The following is a 26,818-nucleotide window of genomic DNA, read 5'->3' as shown; positions in this document are numbered from 1 at the left end:
TGAAGCTCTTTCAGTTCTTCAGAGTAGTTTTAAAAAAAACCCACTTTTTTTCCCAGAAAGGTGAAGAACTGTGTACCCACATTTCAGTTGGGTGTGCATCATTCAGATTGATCTCATAACCCATTTCTAAAATTTCCAGGAAAAATTTCAGAACAGGCTCATACAATACAGAGAAAGTAGTTACAGCTGGAGATGTCTGTTCTTTCCACTTCATAACATAATGTACTCCCCTTTTTTGGTATGAAGTAAGTGATTGTAACGTGTACCCTTTTTGTGCCATTTCTCTATCAAGTTTGATTTGTATTAAATACTTGCAAAAACTGTAGTTGTTGGGGACTAGGGCTGTGCCTTTTCCTCACATGTGTACAAGTCCATCACTGCTGGGAGGTTCTCAGCTCCAGCAAGGGTCCAGATAATGCTGCAGTACAAATAGAAGCGTAGATGATGGTAAGAAAATTGAACTGTGCATTGGCTACATCTCAGGAAGTCCTTGTTTGAGGAGAGTTTGAAGAACAGCTGGGAATGTAATGCCATTTTTTAGCACAGGTGGAAATTCCTCTAGGCACTATTTTATTCTTAGTTTAACCCATGCTGATCATTCTCTTGTTAAAATGTTCCTTCCAGAGAGTCATGAAAAAAACACGAATTTGACTGTGAAGGTAAATCATATAAACTAAATGACAACAAAGTGAAAAATAAATCAGCAAAGTATTCAGTGAAAATGTGGATTAAACAACTAATTAATTGATTAATGACTGTTGAATCAATAAATCAATCAGTGTTGCCAGATTTTTGAACTGGGATTTTCATTTAATGAAAGCAGGATACATTTCAGCCTCAGAAGGTCTGAAACTATTTGAGGACTGAAAATAGTGATTTTCACTATAAAATAAATTATTTCCCCTTTTCTTTTGTGTGTGTTTGTATAGAAATTTGAAAATATGTCATTGTAAACTTAAAAATCATACTGTTTTTAAATCAGTCTCCTAGTTGTTTTGTGCTTGAGTTGGTAATATGGTCATCCTCACAGCAAGAGAGAAACAAGACTGTAATTCTGCTTCTCTGTTCAGCACTAACCATCACACTCATTAGATGCTGTCTGCATTATGTGCCTTTGAAGCAGCTCCCTGGCACTGACATGAGAATACAACTCACCCCTTCATCCTTGCTTTTCTTAGGAAGCAGGTATGAACCACAACATGTTGTAGCAGGCAAAGGGAAACAGCCTTACACCGTTTGGTCCACGTGTGAATAGACTTGAAAGAAGCCACTGTCACTGTACTATTTGAGAACTGCAGGAAAGTAATCATAAACACTCACACATCATCTTCTAGCTAATGTTCAAAACCTGGTTTTCCTCCCAGTAATGAGCATCCATGCATCTCTTATTAAATGCATGTGGAAGACTTATATTTTTCCATTATTTTTGTGTCAGTTTTCAAAAGTGTATTGATTAGCAGTTCAGTCCTGTATCTTTAAGAGTTATAACTGCCTAGAAAATGAAACAATACCACGACACTGTTCTCATCATCTAACATACTACTTGCCTGATGTGAATGTGTGGAGAGGGAAAAGCAGGACAAGCTACATTAAGTTTTAAAGATCATAATCCATTCTGAGATATATTCAATGGCTAATCTTTTCCTTATTGAATTATTTTCTGAAGTTGTGGTTTAAAGATTGAAAAAACCCAACCAAAACCAACAAAGAACACGACTAACAGTAATCAAGAGTCTGAAACTTGCAGCCTTGAAATAATATTTTAATAGAGTAAAAAACTGTGACTTGTAAATAAAATTCTAGTGAAAAATGTGGTAGAGTAAAACTTAATAATGTACTCAAAACCTAAAACATTAATAATAGATTCAAATCAAGAAGAGATTTATAGGAAGATTCAGGCTTGTGGAGAGATGCCCAGTATTGGTCTTGTTTTCTTTCTCATTCAAGCCTTTACTGCACCATTCCAGCAGTGCTCTCCATGGTGAGTGGAGGTTTGCAGCTATGTCAGAACAGTCTGACAGGCCAGGATTGTGGGGATTCAGGGGTTGAATCCCTCCTGTCCTCAGTAATTCTTCATGCAGAGTGGGACAGTGCCAGATGGAGCTACTGGGAGAATCCATCTGGCCAGTAATTTCATGGTTGTAAGTCACTTCTTTTGGCTGTGGGAAACAACACATCTTGGAGAATTTGAAGGTACCTCTCCCCTGCCTCAGGTGGCTGCCCTAACTAACCAGCGGCTTTGTGGTAACATTTTTTTCTCTGTGGTAGAAGAGACTCCTGCTTCTCTTTGCCCTGTTCAGGCCTCTTTTACAAGCAGCAGGGCATCAATCAGTCGGCTTTGTTTTGCACTCTTGACATCTGCAGCTGAAGTGCTCCTTTTGGGACAACAATTGCATGGAGAGCAAAATCCTGCTTTCCCATAGATCAAGAGCCTGATAGAGCTGCAGAGCAAAGGCTTGAACTGTGCCCTGTAGATAACCAAGAAACATCAGGAGCTGCGTGCGTCAGAGGCAGCCATGCATGGCAGGTCTCTGCCTCAGTGAAGAATTAGTGTTCTAGCACTCAGCAGGCTTCAGTTCAGTATCCAAGGACTACAGAATGAGTGGTAGTAGCGCAAGCAGCTTTTGTGTGTCAGCCTGACCTCGCCTGAGAGTTTCTCAGGCAGTGAAAGCAGCCTTGGGTGAGCATCAGCTGCTCCCTGGGCGTCTGCTTGTCTTGTTAGTCAGCATGCAGAACAGCAGCACTGCTTCAGGTCTTGCTGGGAGCCATGTATCTCAGCACTTCAGAGACATGTTAAGGTCACTTAAGTAACCAGCTTCTCTATGAAAGAGGCCTCAGCTACAGCACTGGGGCTGTGCAGCATAAAAGATTGAAAAGAACGGGTACTCAAAAAACGTTTGGCCTGTGGCAGCTAACTGGTAGGAGGGTCAGAAATGCTGCAGCCCCAGCATTAGCTTGAACTCCCTTTGTTTAGAGCAAGTCCTGAACAGATGAAGATACCCTGATAGGCTCAAAGGGCAGGTCATGGATTAGGGACACCTGTGATTTTAAGAAAACAAGCCAGTTCCAACTGTGTACTTTGAATGTGCACGTATGACCTGTGCTACAGGAACAATATTTCAGGTGTGTTTCAGAAAAAGAATTACTGGGGTAGTTTTAGTTATTATTCCTTGCCTGTAAATCCAGGTGCTGTCTTTATAACCAGGCAGGGCTTAGCAGGGCAAATGAAAGTTATACAAATAACATGAAATAGATTTTCTTCAGACAAATACCATTAGAGTCTCAAAGATGAGTGCTTTGAGGCCTTGAGGAAGCTGTCATGCCACTCTGTGGGGAATTAGAAAACGTCTCTTCTCCAAGGGGAAGGGTACCAGGATAGCAAGTGCATAGAGCAAGCATTCAAAATTCAGTAACACTGCTTGTTTTGCCAGTGCATCTCTTGTTACTCACAGCAGCATTTGAAAAGGCTCCTCGCATAGGAGGCGTAAAAATTTGGGCATGTGACCAAGAGCTGAAGTAAGATGGCAGTCAGAAGTAGTGCTCAGGTATTACTGCTGGCTGACCAAGGCACTTTATGAAAAATATTTTGGTTATTCTTTAGCTTTCCATTATATGAAATCAGTTTAATTTAGACAGCATAAACTGTATTTTAACTGCTATTGAGAATAACACAGTTCCTTTGTTTCCACAGATATTGATGAATGTGCTACTGGGAGAGTTATCTGTCCGAGATTTAGGCACTGTGTCAATACTTTTGGAAGCTACATTTGCAGGTGTCACCAAGGCTTCGATCTGATGTACATTGGAGGCAAATACCAATGCCATGGTAAAAACAAGTTATTTCTTATATGTTTGTAATAGAGCTTCATATTCTAAAATGAAATTAGTGGTTTAAAGAGGAATTTTTATTTCTTGTGGCTGAAATATTGAAGCAGGTTGGTTTACACTGCATCAGTATTTTAAGAAAGGGTGGATTCCAGAAATAGACTGTGAAAGAGAAAGCATATATTTGGCCCACATTCTCCGAGCTGGTTCTTGTGTGGAAGCTAGTGAGAGAGCAGAGCTGATGACCCCAGGAATTCCTTTCCAAAGCCTTTGTCCCTGCAGGGTTCACTGTGCACAGGCGGTTGTAGGCTTGGAGCAGCGTATGAGCTTAGGCTGTGTCTGAGCTGTAACACCGGTCTGCTCCATGGCATGCCCCAAGATCCAAGATAAGGAAATGTGCACACCCCAACTACTTCCATCCCAGACTGCCCAACTTTCCTTCCCCTGAAGACAGGTGGGGAGAAGGCAGGAGTTGGGAAATAACCTGTCTGTGTCTGGACATGAGACTGGAATGCAGTTCATGTATGCCCTTCAACGAAGATATTCCCAGGTCCCACTGCCTTAATTTCACAGGATCTCAACTGGTTGTGATTCTTTCACTGAAAAAATGATCATGTGGAGATAATGAGGCATTGCTCTATGTTTGTTTAAGTATATTTTTTTTTAGAGAAATTTCTATGCAGAGCACTGGAATATTCCTGTACTGGTTTTCTTTTCTTATTATGTCACCTGTAAGAAGTGGTTAGTAAAATTGTGACCTTCATGATCTCAATTTCAGTCTGTCCCAAGCCATGTCTGAAGCTGATGCTTAGGTATAAGCTGAACAATATGAAAGTTACCCAGTAGTCCCTTTTATCCTAATGTTTGTATCACCACATTATTTGTGACTATCTACCTTCCTTTTCCCACTGGCAATTAGTTTTATTACTTTTTTAAAATAATCATAATAATGTTTATGTTTTTGCAGGGATAAGCAGAAAGTCAAGTTTCTTTGAAGCAAATGATTTTTTTTTTAATGTAAATCTCTGTTGCAGATATAGATGAATGTTCCCTTGGCCACCATCAGTGTGGTAGTTTTTCGCACTGTTACAATATTCCAGGATCCTACAAATGCAAATGTAAAGAAGGTTACAGAGACAATGGAACAAACTGCATACGTATGTAATGCTCCTTTTGAAAAAGAGATTCTGAAAGTTAATGTATCCCATTTTGTAAACGTTAAGGTACTGCACTATCAGGCTCAGTTTCTCTAAGCTATTTTTAAAACTTAACAAGGGGCTGGGGAATGTAGTTGGAGTTTTCTAAGTCTTAGCATGCCTTGGTAAAAATACCTTTCCCTGAGACATTTTCATAATTAGAAAGAAATTCACCTCTCCCTATTCACAGCTTGATTCTAGAGATTGCTTCAGGATGAGAACAACTGAGTAAGCAGGGTAGGTCTGATCAAACAGTATGTATTACTCATACCCTGTTGTTGTGTATGGTCCACAACTGACCCATTTCAGCAGCTCACCCCATCCACTCCCTGCTGCTTCCCAGATGTGAGCAGAGCTGAGAGGAAGGGTTTCTCTAAAAGGATTCACTGTTGGAGAATTTGCTTCCTCACCTTATTCTTGGGAGAAGCAGCCATTCCCTCTGGTACTGAATAGGCCCCACATTTGGCATCCCACAGGACTGTGCAGCTCTGACATCTGCTGAATGTTTTCAAGGACCCTGTGTTCATTTGTGGGATCTGGTCTTTGACACTCTGGTTTTTTTAAAGGCCAATACCATTTTTTCCTTTGGCTGTAGCTATCATGGTAAAAGGTGACCTTTCACAACTGGAGTGCTTGCAATTATATGTGGTCACATTCCACGTGTGTTACTGGGACATTGTCCTATGGTATGTTTTATATTTTAATATATACAAGTGGCCAGAGGGAAAACTTTTTTACCTGCTATCATCAAACAGTTCATTGCTTAACAAACAGTAGTTCTTCATTTTAAATGTGTGTTATACTTGAAACACTTGTAAACAAAATATGAGACTAGAGTTCTCATTGGACCTTTTAAGATCTCCACTGAGATATAAAAGGCTTATTAACAAATAGAAAATTATAAGTAGCAAAACAGATGTTCTTGTGTTTCATGTCTGCAGAAACTCCCCTTGTGAAACCAAATTAAAATTTGTTGTCCTTTCTTTATGAAATAGTGGAGGAGATGTGGCGTAGGTGATGCTCAGTTCATCTCATTTTTGTGGAGCCTGAAAAAATGTAATTTACTCAGTTTCCTGATGCTTGACAAAGGTAAAGATTTAAATGAAGGCTGGCTTAGGTTCAATCTTTGTAAAATGATTACTGCTTATTGACAAGGAGAAGAGTTTAGAAGAAGAGGTCTGAAAGATAATTTTCTTAAACCAAAGGTATCTGCCCATCTGTGACCAAAATGGTTGTAACACTGGAATCTTACTAAACTTGCTTCCACACCTGATTATGAACTTGTCTAGTTTAGAGGTCTGCTTAACCCACGGCTTCCTACCTGTGCTTTTTTAACCAGCAGTGCTTTTGGGTAAGTTTTACTAACTCTGAAAGAGATGTAGTGCTTGGGAGGAGGTGGGGATGGAAGTCTCTTGGCCTTCAGTCATTCTAAATGATCTCTAAACTGCTGCAATGAGAAGTACTATCTAAAGGGATGTGATAACTCAGCAGTGCTGATGCTGAAGTATGTTTCTAAATGATGGAAACATTCAGAAGAAAAAAGTTATTTCAGCAAAGTCTCTCTGTCTCATAATGAAATAGTTTATTAAGTTTCTGGAGTGAGAGGCTCAGATGTCCATTATGGTCCCATTTTGATTCTCTTTGCAGTTATTCCTAGTGTTTTCCTGTTGAACCACCTGGTCCATATCATATATTCAATGGCAACTGCACTCCCCCTAAAGGAGACGGTGGTATAACGAATAGGATTCTTGATGCTGGAGGCACAAGGCAACCCCTCAGACCATCATATGTACCTGCTTTTGTTACAGAAAAGCCAGTGACCAGGCCAACGGCTCGACCTACACCTGAACCAACAACTCGACCTACGCCCAGACCAACGACCCGACCTACACCTAGACCGACAACTTGGCTGACACCAAAGCCAACCACTAGATATGTGCCAGTGACAACAAGACCAACCACTAGATATGTGCCAGTGACAACAAGGCCAGTAACGACACCAGTAACGAGGCCTCCACCACCACCTCAACCTACAACGATAAGATCTACACTACCACCACAAAGACCTCCTCTTGTAATAACTGAAGAACCTTCACAAGTTCCCATTGAAACTACATCTTTGCAAGGAATTATAGATGACAACAGGATTCAACCAGATCCTCAGAAACCCCGAGGAGATGTGTTCAGTAAGTGATTTTACATATCCTTTAATTTATCAGACCTGTAGATGCAGTGAGGTGAAAGCATGCATTATACTGTTTGGTTTGTTTGGAACACTGTACTAATGAGAACAAAGGCATGAAATGGTCATGTGGTAAAGCTGCGCAAATAGTTGATTTTATTACCTAACAAAAAGTGTGGGAAGTAAGTTCTGAATCAATTAATCTAAAAATTTCTCTTTTTTTTTTTCTTTCTGAAATTATTGAGTATATTGTCCTATATAAGTACTAAATTATGCTTTCAGGTGAAAGTTTTAGGGAAATGAAAGACATTTTATTGAAAAGTATTGAAATGCAACATAACTCATAAATAGTCAATGGATTCAAATTCAGGGAGTTGAGGATCACTCTTAGCATATTTCCGTAGCTTTAAGAATGGTAAGAAATGGGACCATATCTGATTACCTAAAGACTTTTATGTGACCTATATTGTGTGAATTCAAATAGTCTCAGATGTTCATGACTAAGCAGTGGGAAGATTGCATAAAAATAACAGGGTAGTTTTATGGACTGCGTCTATGAGAAGGGATACATGAAAAGCTGAAGATAGTAAAGATTCTCATAGAATGAACACGTGTCATTTTAAGAGCTTCTCTGAAATGTACAGCACTAACATGCCAGCTTTAGTGCATACCACAGCAGACATTACTGGCACTTACAGAGCTATGCGTATCTGCCAAGAAATACTCAACACCTGATTTCATCTCTAGTTCTGCCGCTAATTTTAGAGATGGGGAGGGTGTGTTGGATCAGACCTTCTCCTTCAGCTTGTTGTACAATAAAGCTGCTGAAGCAATGTTGTAGGAGGAGAAGTTTGCTGTCTCCGAGCAGGTGCACAAGCAACTTGGGAGTTTTTTTCCCAATTACTTCGTCATCTGTGTGGTATCTTCTTGGGCTTTGCTGCTGTAGGTCATTACATAGAGAAATATTTTGTTCCTTGTAAAAAAGTTTTCCCTGTGGCATTTTATCTGTTATGGACAGTTAGATAAATTTAAAATGGAGACAGAAGCTGGCTTAAAATTTAGAAGACAAATCCTGGTACTACTTAGTAGAGTGTGGTTTTGACTTTTTCAAGATTATGTTTTAAACAATCTATATTCAGTTAAAAATATTAAAGCACGCTTATGTAACATTCTAAAAGGAAATATAGTAAAGACTCCCAAAACTTGTGTAATGTGAACTGATAGTTAAAAATAAAGAGTTTTATGGAAATTACTCTAGATTCTAGCATTGCGCTTCTTAGGTGTTTTGTGTTGCAAGTGTTCTCTGGAATTCTAAAGCAGAGGGATAGTTTTCAGCTATTTTCATGAAGTCATAACAATCCTCTATTTAAAGCTCATTATTTACTATTAGTTTTTCCGTATTGTCCCTAGAGGCTAGATTTTGAAGCTAATGCTTTCAAGAGATATACTTTAGATACAGGGGTTTGGAAAGCAGGAAAGTAAAAGCATTTTAAGTTGGGTTTGATCTGACTGCAAGCTTATATTATGGTACATATAACAAACACAGGACCTTTGCAAAGTGTTTATCAACTATTTGTTTAGGTCAGCTGCCACCCTTTGAAGTTTGTGATATACATACATAGCTTCAAAGGCTTAAGTGAACAACACCGCAGGACTGCAATGGGTCAAGCACCATCAGCTCTTACTGGCCCCAGTATGTAATGTGGAGACAGACAGCTCCTCAGATAGGTCAACAGATGTCTGTCTTTAATCCCATATCTTTTTCTCCTATCTCCTGCCAGAGATATAGTTGATATACATATGTGTGTGACATAACTGTGTGACTGCAAACATACTCCACTTGTGCTTTAGATGATGCTAGTAGTGTAATCATTAACAAAGCTGGTGTCTTTTTTATCCTCTCTCTTTGATCTTTTTCTCTCCTTTCCACTCTCCTTTTTGCTCTTTTTTCTTTCTTTTATCTTCTGGACACCTCAAAAGTATCTTCTAGGTAGTGGTCACTGGTGTCTCCTCCTGCCTTCTCTCTGCTCAGAGGCATTTGTGTAGGGAGTGCACGAAAGCATTTGTCAGGGATTTGAAACCTACTGCTCAGTGTGAGGCAGCTGCTCAGTGTGAGGCACTGCAAGCTCAGGATGGCAGAGCTCCCACCCAGTGTAAGCCAGTGCCTCTCAAAAAGTGTTCCTTGCAGCCAAACACAGTTAGAAACCTTGATGTTGAGACAATACAGAATTTCAAACTGGGATAACTAGTAACATTTAGCTAACCTTTGACTTGCTTCTTATCTGCTATATGGATGTGCGAAATCCTCCCCACCTCCAAAAACATATGTGGATTTTTCACTTGGCTCTGTATTTCCTCAGGGAAGGGGAGTTTTGAACTACTTCCTTCAGCTTCTTTAAAGCTGTTGCTGTTTTAGTCTCACCTACGTCAGACATCTTTGCAGCACTCCTGGGTTGTGGATATGAGCTAATTTCATTTGGCTTATGCTGAGCTTCTTTGGGTTCATTTCCACACATCATCTGCTTCTCCAGTCAAGGCAGCAAAGAAGCTAGTTCTCAAAAATGAATTCACACTCTGGTTCCCATATGCCTCCCTGAAAAGAGAAGAAAAAGCCTCACTCTTACTGCCTTGATCCCCACTGGAGAATGCAGGCAACATCTCAGTGGTCTTGTAACTCTTACTGTCTTGGAAAACAGGGGAAAACTGGTATTAGGTCCACTCAGATAATGAAGTAGGATTTTACTGTTCAGTTTTGGAAAGTCGTCAGAAGAATTACTGTCTCATCTTTGATGGCTGCTTCCTGCTGTGTTGCCAAGGGCTGTGGTATCCCAAACAGTCACAAAAGGTGATGTTTTATCACACAGGGGTGGGCAGAACCCAACACAGAGAGCACTGTACCCAGCAACCACTGGCAGTTCTGATCTTCCAGCCAGTAGCATCTGCTGAAGACCTCAGTATTTAAAGTTGTGTTTTCAGCTAGGTTATCTTGTGATGCATGGACATTTTCCATCCGTTTTCCCCTCTGGGCCTCTGAAGCCTTAGCCAGGCTTTGACAAAGCAGCACGACAGTAAATAGATGGTACTTCTGTTAGGCAGTCTGTGGCAAAGGGGTCATTGGTTGCTGTACAGTGATAGATGTCCCAGTGTACCAGACTAAATCCTGCAAATTGTGGTGGTCTAGGATTGGTCCACATGAGGACAGGAAGCATGCCAGGGCAAGGGTACTTTTTTTTCTGTATCTCTCAAATTCCAATTTTTCATTAGTTAATCTTTTCCTGGGCTGACCCTTGGTGACTCGTTGCTGCCTGTTTCCTCCCTGTGTTGTTATTTGACCTGCTATCCCACATAGTGAGTAAATTTGTTCTAGGCTTTCACTTCAGAGCTCTCTTGAATGCATTGCTCAGCTTGAAATCAGCTGAGGACCAGTGAAATTGGTCTGTTTGGTGGTGACAATGAGCATATATTATAAAAATGCTGATAATGTTATTTAAATGCCTTTGCAATTTGTGAAAGGTATTGGGTTGTTGCTTTTCTTAAGATGCTTTACCCCTTTTCTAAGAATGCCTGCAGTGACTTCGGGGAGCTGCTTTTTTAGAGCACAAAAAATTAGTATTTTTTAAAACAGAATTCCTACACTTGGCCTTTGAACCACTTAGTCTGATGCAGACAGTGGAATCTGGCACCAGGGATAATCTTCTCCTGATATGGATATGGGAGGAATGGCAATGAGGGAGGAATGCAGTGATGGCTTAATATTTAACTATTTCAGGACTGATACAAACTACAGTGAAGTACAGAGGAATCTTTTCTAGTTACTCAGATGGATAAGTCTCTAACAAATAGGACAAACTTCTCAATAGGACTATGAATTTCTGCTACCAGTGGGATCTGGGTGATAACCATTAAAAGCATAAACTTAAAGCATAATCCTAGATATCAGCAGAGCAAGAACAAAACCCCTTATCTGTATTAAGAGACAGTTCAGCAGTTTTCCTTCTTAGCCCTTAGTGAAGCTGGAAAGATTGGAATTAGGAAACTTTTCTCATAACAGCTATTAAAAAATTTAAAGATTAAAACTTGATTCTTTCTGTTCCTCCTTTCAGTGACAGAAAAGTCCTTAGTGCGGTAAATGCAGTTGTGTGATCCTTGAAGCTGTTGAAAAAAGGGAAATGCTAAAAGAAAAGAATGGGAGGGTTGTTATTCCTTTATATCATTAGAGTAGCATTTCATTTGTCTTCACTGTTCTGGCACCTTTTAAAATGTTTTAATATTTAAGCATTTAAGATAGGCACTTTGTTCCTGTTGATACCCTGGAGTTCAGTCATAAAATCTAGGAGTCTTAGAAATCATACCCTCAATCAGTCTTCCAACTACTTTTATCCCTGGATCTGATATACAAGCTTCTGTAGACTACTTGTTTTAGCTGAGTTTCAGGGAAACTCAGTTGGCGTTCTGCGCCTCCTGAATGGATGCTCATTGAAAAACAGGCAGGTTACTTTGCAGAAAATCTGGAAAGATATATAGTAAGATGCTTGACTGTGGTCAAAGTTAACGAGCCTCTTAACTGCCTGAGAAATGCAAGATTGGACTTCAGAGTGGTAGCATCTCTCCCCTTGTATGCAAATGGTGCTGTAGAGGGTGGGACAGTCCATGAAAGCCCTTCCTGAGATAAATCTTACTGCAAAATTTGATTTTACAGAGTTGTAGGAAACATGTCTTGGACACTGTGGGTGTCCAGACAAAAGGGTGAAGTGTACCTCTCTGTTGCCTCTTCCTTTTAGCCCAGCATATATCAAAATCTTCCCTGGAGGAAAACTGGATTTATTCTTGTTTTCTCAGTCTAACTGACCTCTGGACTACCCTTACTTTTAGCTGTTTTCTACTGGTTCTGTGTGAGACCTCATTTCTTGTGGGGATTTTTTGGAAGTGGGATTTAACACTTTCAGTCATAACAATTCAATCAAAAAATTCCTTGTCCTTTTTTGTTGTTATCTGGGAAGCTTGATCATGATTATTGTGTACTTACAGTGCAAAACCAGTGTTTATTGTAAGCCAGAGAACTGCATAATTAATAGTAATAACAATTACTAATAACATGAAGTTGCACTCTCTTTTTTGTTTTGTAACACCAAAACAGCAATTATTCTGTTTATTATGAACAAGCCGATATATGTACATGCAATTTTTTATACTCCTAAACTCAGCAATTAGCAAGTAAATAGAAAAAAAAAGCCCTGTTGTTTTCCCAAAGGTTTGAAAAGCTGGAAAGAAATAATTCTTATGCAGTTATTTAATATTTTCCCCCAGACTCATGCATCTGTGAAGAACTTAGCTCATGAACTTTGAGAATATGGTAGTGTTGATGTATTGGCTCACTCAGCTTATAAAATTCTCCAAGAGAAAAAGAAGCCAAGTTTATATTTAACAAGCTTTATCAAACCATTGAAGTTAAGTGAAAAGCACACTGATACACTATATAAAGTACACAGAAAGGGCTTGGAAAGCTTGCAGAAAATACTTTCTCCCACGATCGCCACTCAACATATTAGTTGTTGTAGCAAAAAGAAGTGTACACCTGGATCATATTTAGCATCCTGAATCTCTTATGATAACTCTTGTTTCAAATTGAGTGCACATTCCTCTAATTGGGTCTGACGACTGAAGTGACTGGTTTAATGCACTGCAACACATTCTTCTAGAAGTTCATAAAAACAGTGTTTGGAAATGACTTAAGGGAAATTTTTGAAGGAATATTTTTTTAGAGCTTTAATCATAGGCAAATATATCAACTTTTATTAGGAGAATGCTTGTATGTGTGCACAAATGTCACTCAAGTTTGTATAAAATAGCAGTGCATTAGAAATGGTAAACTGTAGTAGTTTGCAAAATAAATTCATAATATTTCTTGCAATATTTTCCATAAACCAAGGCTATAGACTTGGTTTATGGAAATAGACTTCCCATAGACTGGGAAGAGGGTACACAGGGCAAGCACATACCCTGAAACTGTGACCGCCTGAGTATCCTACAAATCTTAAAGCATGGCAGTGGGTTTCCTCAATGCTCTTTGCCACAGTGCTCATTTGGAACCCTGTAACTACCTGTCTGTGAGCCTGTGGCCTCAGCCTTTGATCCCTCAGAAAAATCATAAGGTGCAGGGGAAGAACAGGAAGATATGGAGGTTCAGTGTGTTGTTCTGTGTTTCCCTAGATAAGAGGAGCATCCCATTGCTGGTGAGTGCGTGGGGGATCGTGAGTGATGTCTGTGAGGTTCTTTGAAGTCTGGAGTCATCCTACAACCCAGGGAGAGGACAACTTGCTTTTCTATCTGCTCGCATGGACTGACCTCTTTCCATCCCTGTGTCCTGTGGATGCAGCAGATGTAAAGACACTTCAATGTGTCTGTTCCAGATTAGCAGCTACTGTATCTACTGATGCTGTGCTCCGCAGTTTTGAAGCTAATTGCCAACTTGTTCTTCACAGTATAGAAAATAAATAGTATCTTTTGCCCTCAGTGCAGCCTGAGATGAGGAAAGGCAAGGTGGTAGTCCTTGGGTGTGCAGTGGGGAGTGCTGCATTTCATAGGGAGCAGCAGCCTGCAATGTGGTTGTAATGTGAGGTGAAACTCCCCTGTGAGGGCTTGTCTAAAGTAAAGTTTCAGTCACAGCTCTGCCCTGCCAGAAATGACAGTAAGTGACTGACAGGGTGCTGTTAGTTTAGCAGACTTTGTAACTACATGCTCCCACAAAATTTGCTGTCCCAGCTGGCTGGCCGCAGTAAGTCCAAAAAATGCAATTATCAGGTTTTAACATTCCTGAGAAAACCCACTGCAGCTGAATTTAAAAGGTGCCGACAGCTGCTGTGTGTGCCATAGTGGCGGTGGTCTGGGTACTCACAGACAGTTCATACAGGTGTCTACTCCATAAGCTACTGCTCATGGCTGTCCATGACTGTAACAATGTAAGAGTGTGCTTGCTGTAATGTGTCAGGACAGCCTGTGTCACCATCAGCACCTTGGTGCAGATGTGACTGCCACTGTAGGATGTGCTCGTTCAGCTGTCCCACCTTCATATTAGACAGAGCTCCAAGGAAATACAGCAGTATACTGCTGGGAGAGATTCTTTGCTGCCTGAGGTAATGGATATTTTTTTTTCTTTATATAATTGAATATAGTATTTGTGTGTCAATGTACTGCAGGGCAATTATTGGCCTAGGTGGTGTGGACTGTGCACATTTGTAAGGTTTCTTTCATGTTAAATCTCAAAGTTTTTAATAATATAAGCAAAAAATCCCAGATGAAACAAAGCAGCAAAAATACTATTAAAAACAAGATATCTTTTAAAAATTAACAGTCCTCTACTACCCAAGTCAACCTTAAAAAATTTCAATTCAAGATCTTTAGCCTAGAATAGTACTTTTAAAATACATTAGTGTTTGCTTATTTTGTCCTGATTTCAAAAATCATTTGCTTTTCTGTCTTCTGGATTTAGAGGAACTTGTGCAGCAGTACTAGTACATGTTGTCCTAGCGCAAAAGGAGTTCCTTCTTACCTTTTGATTTGATTTTCTGAAAACAACAGTACTTTATTTCAGTTGTCTCAATTTTTCTTGTTCTCCCTTGCCTCAGAAGTCTATTGAGACATTAAGATAGTTATTTTAGCACTGCAAATGGAAAATGTGTCAAGTTTTTAATAGATAAGGCCCTTACAAATACCTTAGGTGTCAGAGGTACCTATGACATCTAAGGACATGTCTGAAACACATTACTACTGTTATGAATTATGCACTAGACCTGCCTCTAAAAGAGGAATTTTCCAAGACAGCTCTATTCAGTGCAGTCTGTTTAGCTGACAGCTGTCCATCAGGCAAGACAACTGCGTGTTATTTGTGGAGACTTACACAGACTGGCACAGCATCTTCAGAACTATGTGGGAGTCTTTGCAGCCACCTGACTTTGGCAGCCATCATTCCCACAAAGACCTCTTAAATTTCAGGTTGTCCTGGATGCTGAATGTCTGATAACCTCCGGGCCTGTTAATCACCAAGAGCTGTTCCTTGTCCTTGCAGCTGGGAACAACAGCTGAAGGACAGACTGTGCTGGAAAGCAAAAAGTATAATTACAGTTGAATTCCAGCTTCCACTAGAGATCCTCCTTCTCAACTTTCAGTACAATCCTGATAATTGTGTAGGGAGCTCTACTTCTTTGCAAATAGATGGATGTACCTTCAGCTGTATTTCAAAGGTTAAGTGCCTTTTCCAAGTACTGCTGCCTCCTGTTGAGGGTCTCCTGTAATTGTCTGTGGAAGGGTTGAGCAAGAGCTTTAATGTGGCTTTATTTTACTGAGAAACTATTTGGCGAGCAATAGTGTGCTTCAAGGTTAAAGCTTTCCCCCCTGGTTAAAAAGGAGCTTTCATTCAAAGAGCCTTTAGGAGACATGGGATCACCTCTTACAGTGCTCAGATAAATGTTATGACATAAATCATAAATCACATAGGCATAAAGATTATGAGTCTTCATGTCTGATATAATTAAATATATTGAAATCTCGAAGAAAAGCACAATGTCTAGAGCTGCTCTGCTGGTTTTTGTTAAAGTTAGTGACCTACTTCCTTATCTCGTTCATTTTTCTCACAGTTCCACGCCAGCCCGGAGTGAGCAATAATCTGTTAGAAATACTTGAAATTGAAAGAGGGATTACTGCTGATGAATTTGAAGCAAATGATGACCCAGGTAAAGACCATGTCTCCTATTCAGGGCCTAGGGTTTAGGATTTTCTTATTTCTTGGGGGTTGAAACATTTTTACATGACTCCTACATCTTAAGCCGCTTGTTTTAACTATGTGTTGTAAAAAGAAAAAAAAACCCAAACCACTGCCTATGTGAACCTTTATAGTAAGTTTTATTTCCTAACAGATTTAGCACAAAAATAGTATGAAGTGTTAATAATAAAAGTGTCCTTTTTGTTGTTTTAGTATTTTTTTCAGATTCTTTTTCTGGGGCTCCTTCTTCTACATTTAATTTTCATATTTACTTGCTAGTGTCAACCATATGGGAAATTAAAAACCAAAACAATCCAAACACTTTTTTTTTTTGTGACCTCCTGCTCTGTTCTGCCAGATGTGCTGGTACACAGCTGTAATTTTGATAGTGGACTGTGTGGATGGATCAAGGACAAAGATGATGACTTGCACTGGGAACCAGTGCGAGATGGGTCAGGTAAGTTGACTGTATATGATCACTGTGTATGATCCTGCAGTTGCAGAACCACCCAGGCTTAAGGTTGATGACGGTTCCTGCATTAGAACAAATTACACAACTTCTGTTCCCTTTAGTTCCGGGATGCATTTCACACCCCTTCTGTGTATAAAAATCAAAAATTGAGGATTCCAAGCAGGAAAGAGCAATTGAAAACTTGCACTTTTATCATACCTGCTATCTTTAAAGTAGGAATGTCTCTGAAGGAGTAGTAAATGTATTCAGCAAAAGTCTATCTTAAAGGAATATGAAAGAACAAAAACATGAACTTGAGAACAATTTTTATTTATGGTGAAACAAAGCTTATTTTTCAAATTACCATGTTATATAATAACAAATTATTTCTCTATCACTAGCAAAATTATAGAAAGTGCTAGAAATAGTCCTTGTTCTGTTGCCAAATATAATGTTCTAGATTAACCTCTCAGTTTGATTTTATTGAATTTTACTCCAAGCCACAGCAATCTGTATGTAGAAAAAAATGTTAAGTAACTGGAACGCAGAGAAGTTAAATGCTCATATGCAGAGGCTTCTAAAGATGGGATTATTTGAGATAGTAAAAAATGACCTTACAAAGAATATTAGAGAGGAGTGTGTACTAGCGGTTTGCAGAGTTGGAGAGAACTGGCATCAGCGCTGCTGGTCAGCTGAAGCAACAACCCTTCCCCTCACACACCTCTGCTGTCCCAGGAGAAGTGCACATCCACACTGCTGGAAGCTGCGTGTATTCTGTCCCCTGTTGACTTTACTGTATAGCACTGAGAGGTTGGCTGTCCTTGCCTGCGTACCCTTCCCCCAGCAGTGCTTGCCCCACGGTGCCGGGGATTAGACACACATCCCTGGCTCCCCGTAATGATGGGATTACTTCATACCCAGAAGAGCAGCCTTTGAAGTGCACAATGCTCACATTATGTGAGGGGATGGCAGACTGAGGAAGGAACCACGCTCTCAGGCGGTAAAATGTTATAGGTTAAGATGAGGGAGGGTGAGGGCACTGAGAGCCATTTTCCTTATGCACCACCTCGTCACAGATGTCTGTCCTTATGCTGCCATTGATGAGACAGTCATTTGTCACCGCAGCAGGTGACCTGGCACCTTTTCCAGGCTGTTTAGCTCGCTAAGTGGAAGTGCTGTCTTCACTTGCTGGGCAGGCCCCCTCCCCACACACAGGCATGCTCTGGTATTTTGGGTGCTCCTTACGACACTTATAATGTCTTGTGAGTGACTCGGAGAGCAGAGCACCTTCCTCCTGTAGATGAGAAAACACGTAGCTGTCTCCTGCTTGGAGACTGACATTTAAAAAATGATCACACGTAATTCATACCTTTTTTTTTAAACAATGGCTTTAAAAGTGCTTTCTTTCTAAATCAGTCATTCAAAGCATAGTCATTATCTGTACTCATAAATTGCTATTAATATATATTAAGTTCCAAAACTATGATTTTTAACTGGCTTTTTTTGTCACACTTTTCTCTTGTGTTGCTTTCCAGTAGTCAGGGACAAGCTCAGCTTTTTGTTTCCTGTATATGTTCTGCTGCTGTTGACATAACCTGTTAAAACTAGTCCCTTGAAGTCACCCACCCACTCCCTCCTGTCTGGAATACCTTGTTGCAAGGATTTATTTTCACAGCTTGTTCCTGAGTGTTTGCTTTCACCTTTCAAAGTCTGCTATTTATGGGTTTATCAGAATCTGCATTTTAAAAGGTGCTGTGCTGAAGCCTTATAAGCTTATCTTGCATGCAGAAAATGCTGATTTGAGTGGACCTTTTCCTGCAGGGGCTTGCCTACAGCTACGTTTGCTTTGTGCTTACCTAAATCTGTTTCCTATTGATTGGATTCAGTCACAGTAACTATCTGAAACCAATGCAGTTAATGAGTCAAGTCAATACTTTTATAGTGATATAATTGTATCTTCAACAAACAGGTACAGTTACTTAAACTCTATTATGCTTATTTTAGCAGTTAGTGACCTTGATGCAAAAACAATACTAAAAAAAAAAAATCTGAAAGAATACCCACCAAAAGGCTTTAACAGATGCTGATCTAGGGGCCCAGACAGCAGCATAATACTTTGCTTTGTTAAATCTCATTGAGACCAAAATACTTTAAAACCTACGTAGAAGTAGTGAATTGGAGACAAGGTTGGCTTTCCTTTTAAGTGTGTGACAAGCCCTGGTTTAATTGTCATTAAACCTCACAGCTTTTGAGGGAAATCATTGTGACTTCCAAAGAAAAGCTTTTAAAAAGTACAGCTCAGGTTGAATAGTAGTAGGGAGACAATTTAAATAGAAAATATTTTTTTATCCTATAATTGAGTGAAGACTGTGTATGTCAACAATATTACAGACTCCAAATATTTCTACATCATCGGTTTCAACTAAGGAGGCTAAATGCCACCTTTACCCTAAGTTCATTAAAACACTTGGATTTTCTGATTAAGTTCATTAAACTTGGATTTTTGATTAAAAAAAAAATCTAAAATCTGATCTCATAAAAAAAAGGATTCTTAGGTTCACTGTAAGATAAGAATTCTTTTACTATTATTTTTTAAAAGTGAACTTTCCTCCATTTAGTAATTTCAGATTTTGAAGTTATCATCCACCTTGCAAACGTTTTAATGAAAAGTGCAAAGAACAAATGCCGGTCTGGGTTTCCTCCAAGATGTGAAGTCTCATTTAGTGCAGTTCTGAGTGCCAGTGTGAAGGGTGCCTTTTTTTTATATTTGATGGATGTTGCCATGTCTGAGATCCTCAGCTTCTCGTGTTCCAAGTGTTTTCTGCAAGGGATCTTTACTTCATACATGGTCAGAGATAACGATAGGGTTTTGAATTAAGATGTTTGTTCACTGACAACTTCCCACTGTTAGAGTAGACTTCAGGGTTAACAGCCATGTTGAAATCATTACTTCTTCTAGTTTTCCGTATCTAAATCCAGATCAAGAATTTATATTACGGTTAAATAAAAAACGCTATCCATGGTTGCAAATGGATATGCTTTGAGACTTAACCTGTTAACACAGCTCCCAAACAAAAGGAAAGGGACAGAATCATAGCTCAGTTATATGATAGCATTTATTCAGGCCTTTTCCTTCATCTATTCGAGAACAAAACACTGCAGCTTGAAAGGTGCGTAAATTCACACGGTGGCTTTAATGTCACTGTGGGTTTAAAATCATGCAGTCACCAAGGGGTTGTCAGAAATTTAGGAATACATGAAATTTTAGTTTTCAAGAGAAGTATTATTTGCCTTGTCAAAAGGAATTAGATGGGCAACACCTAGCCAGGTACTAATATAAAGAGAAGAGCAGCACTGTAAATCTTACCCTGCAGGGGGCAGATGCACCAATCTTGGTTCTCTATACCTTATTTAACACTCACTTGTGGAGCCCTTTTTTATTATTTTTTTTTAATGTTTTAATAACTGCTCTGCATTTGGTCCTGCAAGCTAGTAGCATAAAAACAAACAAACAAACAAACAAAAAAAACCCATGCAAAAAACACCCCAAAAAACAACTAACTCTTTTTTCCACGGCAGGGGGACAATATCTTACCATCTCTGATCCCAAAGGCCAAGAAGGAAGAGCAGCACATCTTATCCTCCCCTTGGATCACATGGCTCAGGCCAGAGACTTGTGCCTGTCGTTCAGGCATAAGGTGCCTGGACTGCATTCTGGTGCCCTCCAAGTCTTTGTAAGGAAAAATGGTGCTCATGGACCAGCTGTTTGGGGAAGAAATGGTGGCCATGGCTGGAGACAGACACACATAACTTTACAAGGACTAGGCATCAAGAGTGTAAGTACTGATGCTTGTGCTGCCTTTTGGTTTTTTGCATGAGAAGCTGAAGACACTTAAATGGTGTAGCGCTGGTTTCTTTGTCTTCTGCGTCCAATTTCAGTCTGTGTTTTACTACTTTGATCCCTGTCAGTGGAATCACGTTAAGGATATGAGACTCATTGTGCATATTTTTCAATTAGTTTTATGCAAAAAAAAAAAAAGAAATCCCACCTACAGCAATAGGCTCATAGTACAGGCTATTTTGTGATTTCCTGAGCTACCTTGCACAGTCCATTTTAAGGGAATCACTATATGGGAAAGAGCAGCCTAATGGACAGAGCCATACTGTACAAAGACTTCAAAAAAACCTGTATCAAGATTCCTTGTGAACAATGCTTTGAATAACGCAGTGCCCCGAGAAAGGAAGCATCATCTTCTGTGGATTAGTGGTAACTGGCTAAACCAAGGGAAAGATATTCAAAATAAGTCGGTTTTGGTAATGCAGGGAGGTAACATGTGCAGTCACATGTGGGTTTATGATCTTCAGCATACCTGCAGCTGATCTGGCCAAGGAGGTAAATGATGACCTAACTATGCCCATAACACAAAATGTGCAATCAAAAGAAGATGTCTGAAGTGCCGTGGAGAATCTTTTAATACCTGGAAATCTTAGTAACATTTGGGGATAAACTGATATCAAAAGCTCAGTGTTATTCTTCAACCTCTGCTTACCTTTGAAGGTAGTTTCTATTTCAGATCTGAAGAACTGGCTTGGGTGCTTCAGGGCCTGTTTTATTCTGACTATTTTATCAGGTAGTGTGAAAAGTTCACACATCATAATGTTCATGGTATGAGCAGACTACGAGACACACACAGTATATAGTCCTAAAATTAATATTAAGGCTGTAATTACTACAGATAATTTTCTGAAAACTTTACCTCAGCAACAGTAACAAAGATACCTGAGTTTGTAAGTGAGTGTCAGACTGAGAGTATGGACAATTGTAACAGCTAAACAATATATTTGCCATATTTTTACCTTTTTTTCTTGCTAAGTTTCACGTTTCTGGCAGTATTAACTCTTTCCAGCTCAGTGATAACAGGAGACTCTTACGACGTTTTGTTGTAGGCATCAAATAATTTCTAAGCCCTGGTCAGACACGCTGACCATATTAAACAATTCAGGCTTCGGAATCTACAGAAGGAGCACAGGTGAGCAGTACTGATTTATGGGAAGTGTTTTTCAAAGTCAGCTGGCCATTCTGAATATTTAATCTATGCTCCAGTCCTTTTAGTCAGGCTTTCTATGTGCTGAATTTCTTCTGCTCAGGCTAAATGTGGACTGCTGATGATCTGTGTAAATCCATGCCCAAAGTTCTGCCACTATTTCACAAGGAATCAGTGCTTCATCATGAGACTGCAGGACCCAGAACTGGTTAAATAAAAGATGGGTGTTTCTAGTTCCCACAACTAAGGTAGATGCAATGTGCTTTTGCAATGGAAAGCTCCCTTTTAGGCAGCATTTTTGAGAACACAGAGGATTTTACATGTTTTCATGAGGGACAGTGAAGACAGTGCAGAGATGATATGTGGAAAGCCCTCAAGATCCTCTTCTGTAGAAGTTCATCTCACCTCAGCAGATGGTCCCAATGGAGCAAGTCTGTCCTGAACTGCAGGTTCTTCACAAAGATCTTGCCAAAGAGAAGGAGGAAGAGGATCAAAAGTAGGAAAATGCAGCCATAATTCTAAGCAGAATAAATAGGCTTTTGTGAGTCAGTTATGATTGCCTGAGCTTTCTTAGGCTTTTGCTTCCTTATTGTTGAGGCTTTCTAAACCAATGCTTCTTTCGATTTACTTCCCCCCCCCCCCACCTCAAAGTGTTCTATTTCTCTTCCTAGGTTATTTTCAAAGGAGAGAAAGGGAAAGGAAGAACTGGGGATATTGGGCTAGATGATGTGATCTTGAGGAGAGGACGCTGCTCTGAAGAGCATTAGCAAAGACAGTGGACCAGCACGGTCATCTCCTCTAGCCCTTCTTATGGAATTCCTACCAAGCTTTGAAACAGAACTGCATGAAAAAGTGGGAGAGCAACAACTTCTTAGTGGTCTTCCAAGTGGAATCTCATGGAAACTTCCCTTAAATACATGAAGAGCACCTCCCAGGATTCAGGATATCCAATCTTAGGCTGGTTCTTTCTATTAATCCTTACCCTTAAATCATAGTTTCTATGTAATAACTTTATCCCCTATTAAGCGTGGTGAGTGTTCACAGAAAGAGCACTCATGAAAAAGGGAGAATTAATTACAAATGGTGGCAAAAGAAAGCTCCAGCTCAAAGTTTAAGTGTTAATTGACAATCCCATAGTGCTACTCTTTCAATGATTAGATTTAACAGACAGTGGGATTGAAGTAGCTTGAGTCACACTGGATCAGTGAAAGCCTGGACCTGAACTTTGGCTTACTGCCACTGACCTTTAAAGAAGGGTTTGCTTTATATCAAATAGCATTTATTTTGCTGTTGCATCTGTATTAACAAAAACCATTTATATAGAGTAGGCATTGCATCCTGTAATATTGCTACTGCTGTGTTTTGTGTATATGTGTATGGTTAACATATTTATGTTTTTTAATATTTACAGACTCTAGTTCCAAGGTATTTGGCAGCTGTACTTTCTTATTGTACAAGACAGGAGTTCAGCATATTCTTCAATACCGCTGGTCATGCCAAGTTACCAAAGTCAGTTAATGGTGCTCATTGAAAAACGCTGGTGCAGTTTTTCATCTTGTAATGTCCTGAAGGCAAAAGACCAAACACTCACCTGCTATAAACTGGCAAATGATAACGGTGTACAAGTTGCATCTAGCTCAGATGCAAGGCTCTCAGTCCTGCAAGAATCTCCTGGTTCAGTCAAAGACTGAGCAGCCAGGAGAAGATGAACTTGGATCTCGTAAGGTGGAGCCTGTTGATGCCACCAGGAATGTTCCCTTCCCACAGGTGGCACAAGCCTACACATAAGCAAAAAGGGCAGCTGCATTAGCACTGTACGAACAATTCAGACCGTGAAATGCCTTGAGTGATCTTTGTCAAATGTCCATATTCCATCCAATCTTCTGTATATAATAAACATTTTATCCTTTAGAACTAGAACAACTATTAGCTCTAGTTGGAAATAAGTATTTATCAAAACTTTGGATTAATTTTTTAGTTATGTATCATGCACATGGTGTGCAGTTTCCCAGGGAATTCTTTTGTTTGGTTTGGGATTTTTTAAATTGGCATCATCATCATCACTGCTAACAATTCTAAATTTGACAAAGTAATTGTAACATTTAAGAAAATGATAAGAGTGGTAAAATGTCATTAGTGGTGCAGCCTTAAAGCTTCAAAATGTATATATAGAAAAAATAGGTCTCAGATCTTTTGAATATTTAAATACAGTGTAAAATAAATGTCGGCTGCATATCATGTTATAAAACCATCATTAAAAAAATACATGTAAAGTCTCACACAAAGTCCACAGAGAACCATTAGATGTCATATTAGACGTTTCAGATGAAGTACCACTTTGAAAATACTTTTCCCATTTCTCCCCTAGGACAAAGCACAGTGTGTATAGCAGAAATGTACATGACCAAACAGAGAGTTTCCTGCAAAACTGTACCAGCAAACATTTTGAAAAGGAAAAAACCCAAGGCATTTGTAAACATTAAATTTTAAACTATTTTGCTTCAAATATGATCATGATCTTTTTTCTCTTACATTACTTTGCGATATGTCAGAAATATTTGTGAATAGTTGAAATACCTTGTCTTTATTTTAAAGTAATCAGTAAAGGAGACTGTTACTTGCTACTAATTGGAAATCTTGTTTTCATTTTTAGATTGAAATGAACCAAAAGATGATAATACAACCAAAGTGAAATAGGTCTCTCAAAATACATTTCACTATCGTATGATGAGAGAATTATATGTATTATTCAAAAGGAAGAATGACAATTTTCAACCTAACTTTTTTAAAGAGAAATTTCACAGGTAATTTAAGAGCTTCTGCTTCATTTTACAAGAAGCAGCTCTCGTAGTTCTCACACTACTGAACTTGTACAAACTGTTACATTCATTGGAATCTAAGAAGATTAACACATTTTGGTCTGGTTCATGTACAGTGGATGAAGATGGTCTTTACCACATCTTCACACATTACTACATCTTTCTGAGATTAAGATTCCCTGGTTAAAATAGAAACCTATCTCCTATCTATGCAACACTGTCAGAGTTTTTTGCCTCTTTTACAAATGGTACCTAGAACCCAGAATCTGAATTAATTCAGAAAGTAGGCAGAAATAAGGTATCTGAGACTTGGAGGTCAAAACCTTGGTTTTACTGTAGTTGCAGAATTCAATAACCACCCTAATAAGAGTAAGATAATCATGAGAAGACAAACCTTAGCAGCAGAATGTTGTTGACAGCAGCCTTCCATCATCCTGCTCTGTTCTCATAAAGAAAAGGTGCCACAGTAGCACCTGTTTCCAACCCATGGACCAGCTCTCTCTATATACACATAGCCTATTAGAGGTTATTTCTCCCTGCAGATGAGGCACTGTAATTGTCAGAAACATTGCTAAAATTATACACTTTGGATCAAGCTATGCATTGTGACAGTCACCTTGAAATCTATTCATTCTGCATTTAAAGATATGCAACAAGATAAACCATGGCTGTCAGCCTTTAAAATTTGAATTCTGAATGTAAGATGTATAGAGTTATTAATTAGCAAGTGAGGCCCAGTTAAATCTTACGCAATTTTTATTTATATAGATCTATATCTCAAATAAAAAAATATCAGAGTTTTCCTGGTGGTTAAAATATTTTCTTACCTGCTATTTTATCCTGATGTCCTATAGTCACACAGTGTTTTATGACATTTCAGATTGTCAACATCAATTAAAAAAAAAAAAAAGAAGTTGAGTGATGTATTGGTATAAACCTGCAACTTTAGAAATAAATATGAGATATTTTAGTGGTAAGTTTCAGGAGTCGTTTGAAAGATCACAGAAATCTCCTCAAGATCTGAAAGTTAATGCATGGTCAGACCTCATCTACTGCATTAAACTGACCTAGCAATACATGAAGAAATGCATTTGGAATATCTGTAATGCTCCATTTGTTTGAGAGGAAGATGCCAACAGACTAAAGACCATCAGGGACCACAAAGACAACTATAACAGTACAGACTGAAGCACCTCTAGAGTTCAAAAACCATCTTGGTGTGGGTTTTCAGGACTATACAACCAAAATGAATCAAATCACATTCTAGCTGGTCTGCTCTTACCAATTCTCCTTGTGCACTTGTGTGACCTCTTCCAAAACCTGGTCCTTTGATTTGAAACAAATTGTCCTCTAGACAGTGTTCTATGCTGATTGCTCTAAGCTGACATGGCCTGTTTTGGGGGGGGGGGGGGGAAAGTGGGTTATATTTTATTTATCTCTCGTCTATAAGTTGAAAAACAGCCCGGATAACATTACTGGATTACAGGATAGTTGATCCAATTACTTGGATGCGAGTGCTTCTTGGACTGTGGGTTCATGTTAGGTTGCCTTTTTTCTTCCAAGAAATGTCTAGTTTAACAGCAGAGAGCCAGGTGGGATATCATGCTTCCATGTGCTTGATATATGTCAAAAGCATAGATTTATCCCTCAATTTCTTAATAACATGTCAAACAACAGAGCAAATTGGACCTGAATTTTCTGGATAAAGACAAATAATTCTTAGCTCTACAGATCAGACACTCCATCATTACTTTTCCTCAGTTTGCTTCCCAAGATATGTTCAGAATCAACCAGTCTTCTGTTTAAGAAATATTTAAGCTCATTCTGTACATATGGTCAAATTTTTGCCACTTCACTGTTTTCCTGCAATCCCGCTGTTAAAGATCTCCTCAAGATTCAGGAACAAGCCTCCACTGCCATGAAATGACTCTTCTGCGGGTATCACGGACATCACACGCAAAGGGGCCATCTCCACAGCATCTCATCTTCTACGTATTCTAAGTGGGGAACTCATGTATGATGGCATATACTCTGTCTGTGCACACACATGCATATCATGCCCACTAGGCTGAGGCCTGTATTAAGTGTTTGAGCAAGGAAGCCAGGATGTATCTGGCACACAGGATAAGGATGCTTCTCTCCATGATACAGCCAAATCCTGCCTTCCTCTGACCATGAGTTACTACAGCACATTTACAGTAGCTTTTGTTAGCCTTCTAATTTATGACTTTTTACCTCCTGTTCAGGTGGTGAAGTCCTCTGTCACATCTTTGTCCCAGGTTTTTCTTTGCCATGCATTTCAACAGCCCATGTTCTCATTTCAGACTCTCATCCTGAATAGTTTTTATGTTTATTTTGGGTGTGGCAAATACCTGGAAAGACAAAGTACAGCATGTACACAGAGAATGATTTTACTGCATTTGTATGCAACACAAGCACTAAAGTTTGAGATTGACACTCACAAGAATTTCAGGAAGACACCATCATTGCTCTGATACCGCTGCTGCCCCAGCAGAAGGGAGGGACCACATCACCCTTACCT

At 39.3% G+C, this 26,818-nt stretch overlaps 1 protein-coding gene across 4 annotated transcripts in view; it reads left to right on the top strand.

Moving 5' to 3' along the window:
* The window catches only part of NPNT (nephronectin), a 52,019-nt gene extending 26,372 nt beyond the window's left edge, over window positions 1-25,647 (top strand). For 3 of the 4 annotated variants that reach the window (XM_032686738.1, XM_032686739.1, XM_032686737.1), the window contains 7 exons: window positions 3,692-3,826; window positions 4,860-4,982; window positions 6,830-7,207; window positions 15,837-15,932; window positions 16,320-16,418; window positions 19,992-20,248; window positions 22,129-25,647. In XM_032686738.1, the coding sequence (XP_032542629.1) occupies window positions 3,692-3,826; window positions 4,860-4,982; window positions 6,830-7,207; window positions 15,837-15,932; window positions 16,320-16,418; window positions 19,992-20,248; window positions 22,129-22,224 (1,184 nt within the window). In that variant the 3' untranslated portion in view covers window positions 22,225-25,647. The remainder of the gene's footprint in view (window positions 1-3,691; window positions 3,827-4,859; window positions 4,983-6,829; window positions 7,208-15,836; window positions 15,933-16,319; window positions 16,419-19,991; window positions 20,249-22,128) is intronic. The other variant, XM_032686740.1, reaches the window with a different exon arrangement.
* Window positions 25,648-26,818: the final 1,171 nt, after the last annotated feature.

The sequence above is a fragment of the Chiroxiphia lanceolata genome, chromosome 4 (assembly GCF_009829145.1).
Source record: "Chiroxiphia lanceolata isolate bChiLan1 chromosome 4, bChiLan1.pri, whole genome shotgun sequence".
Classification (NCBI taxonomy): domain Eukaryota; kingdom Metazoa; phylum Chordata; class Aves; order Passeriformes; family Pipridae; genus Chiroxiphia; species Chiroxiphia lanceolata.
The sequence above is the reverse complement of the archived record's forward strand: the minus strand, read 5'-3'. Positions and strand labels throughout refer to the sequence as shown.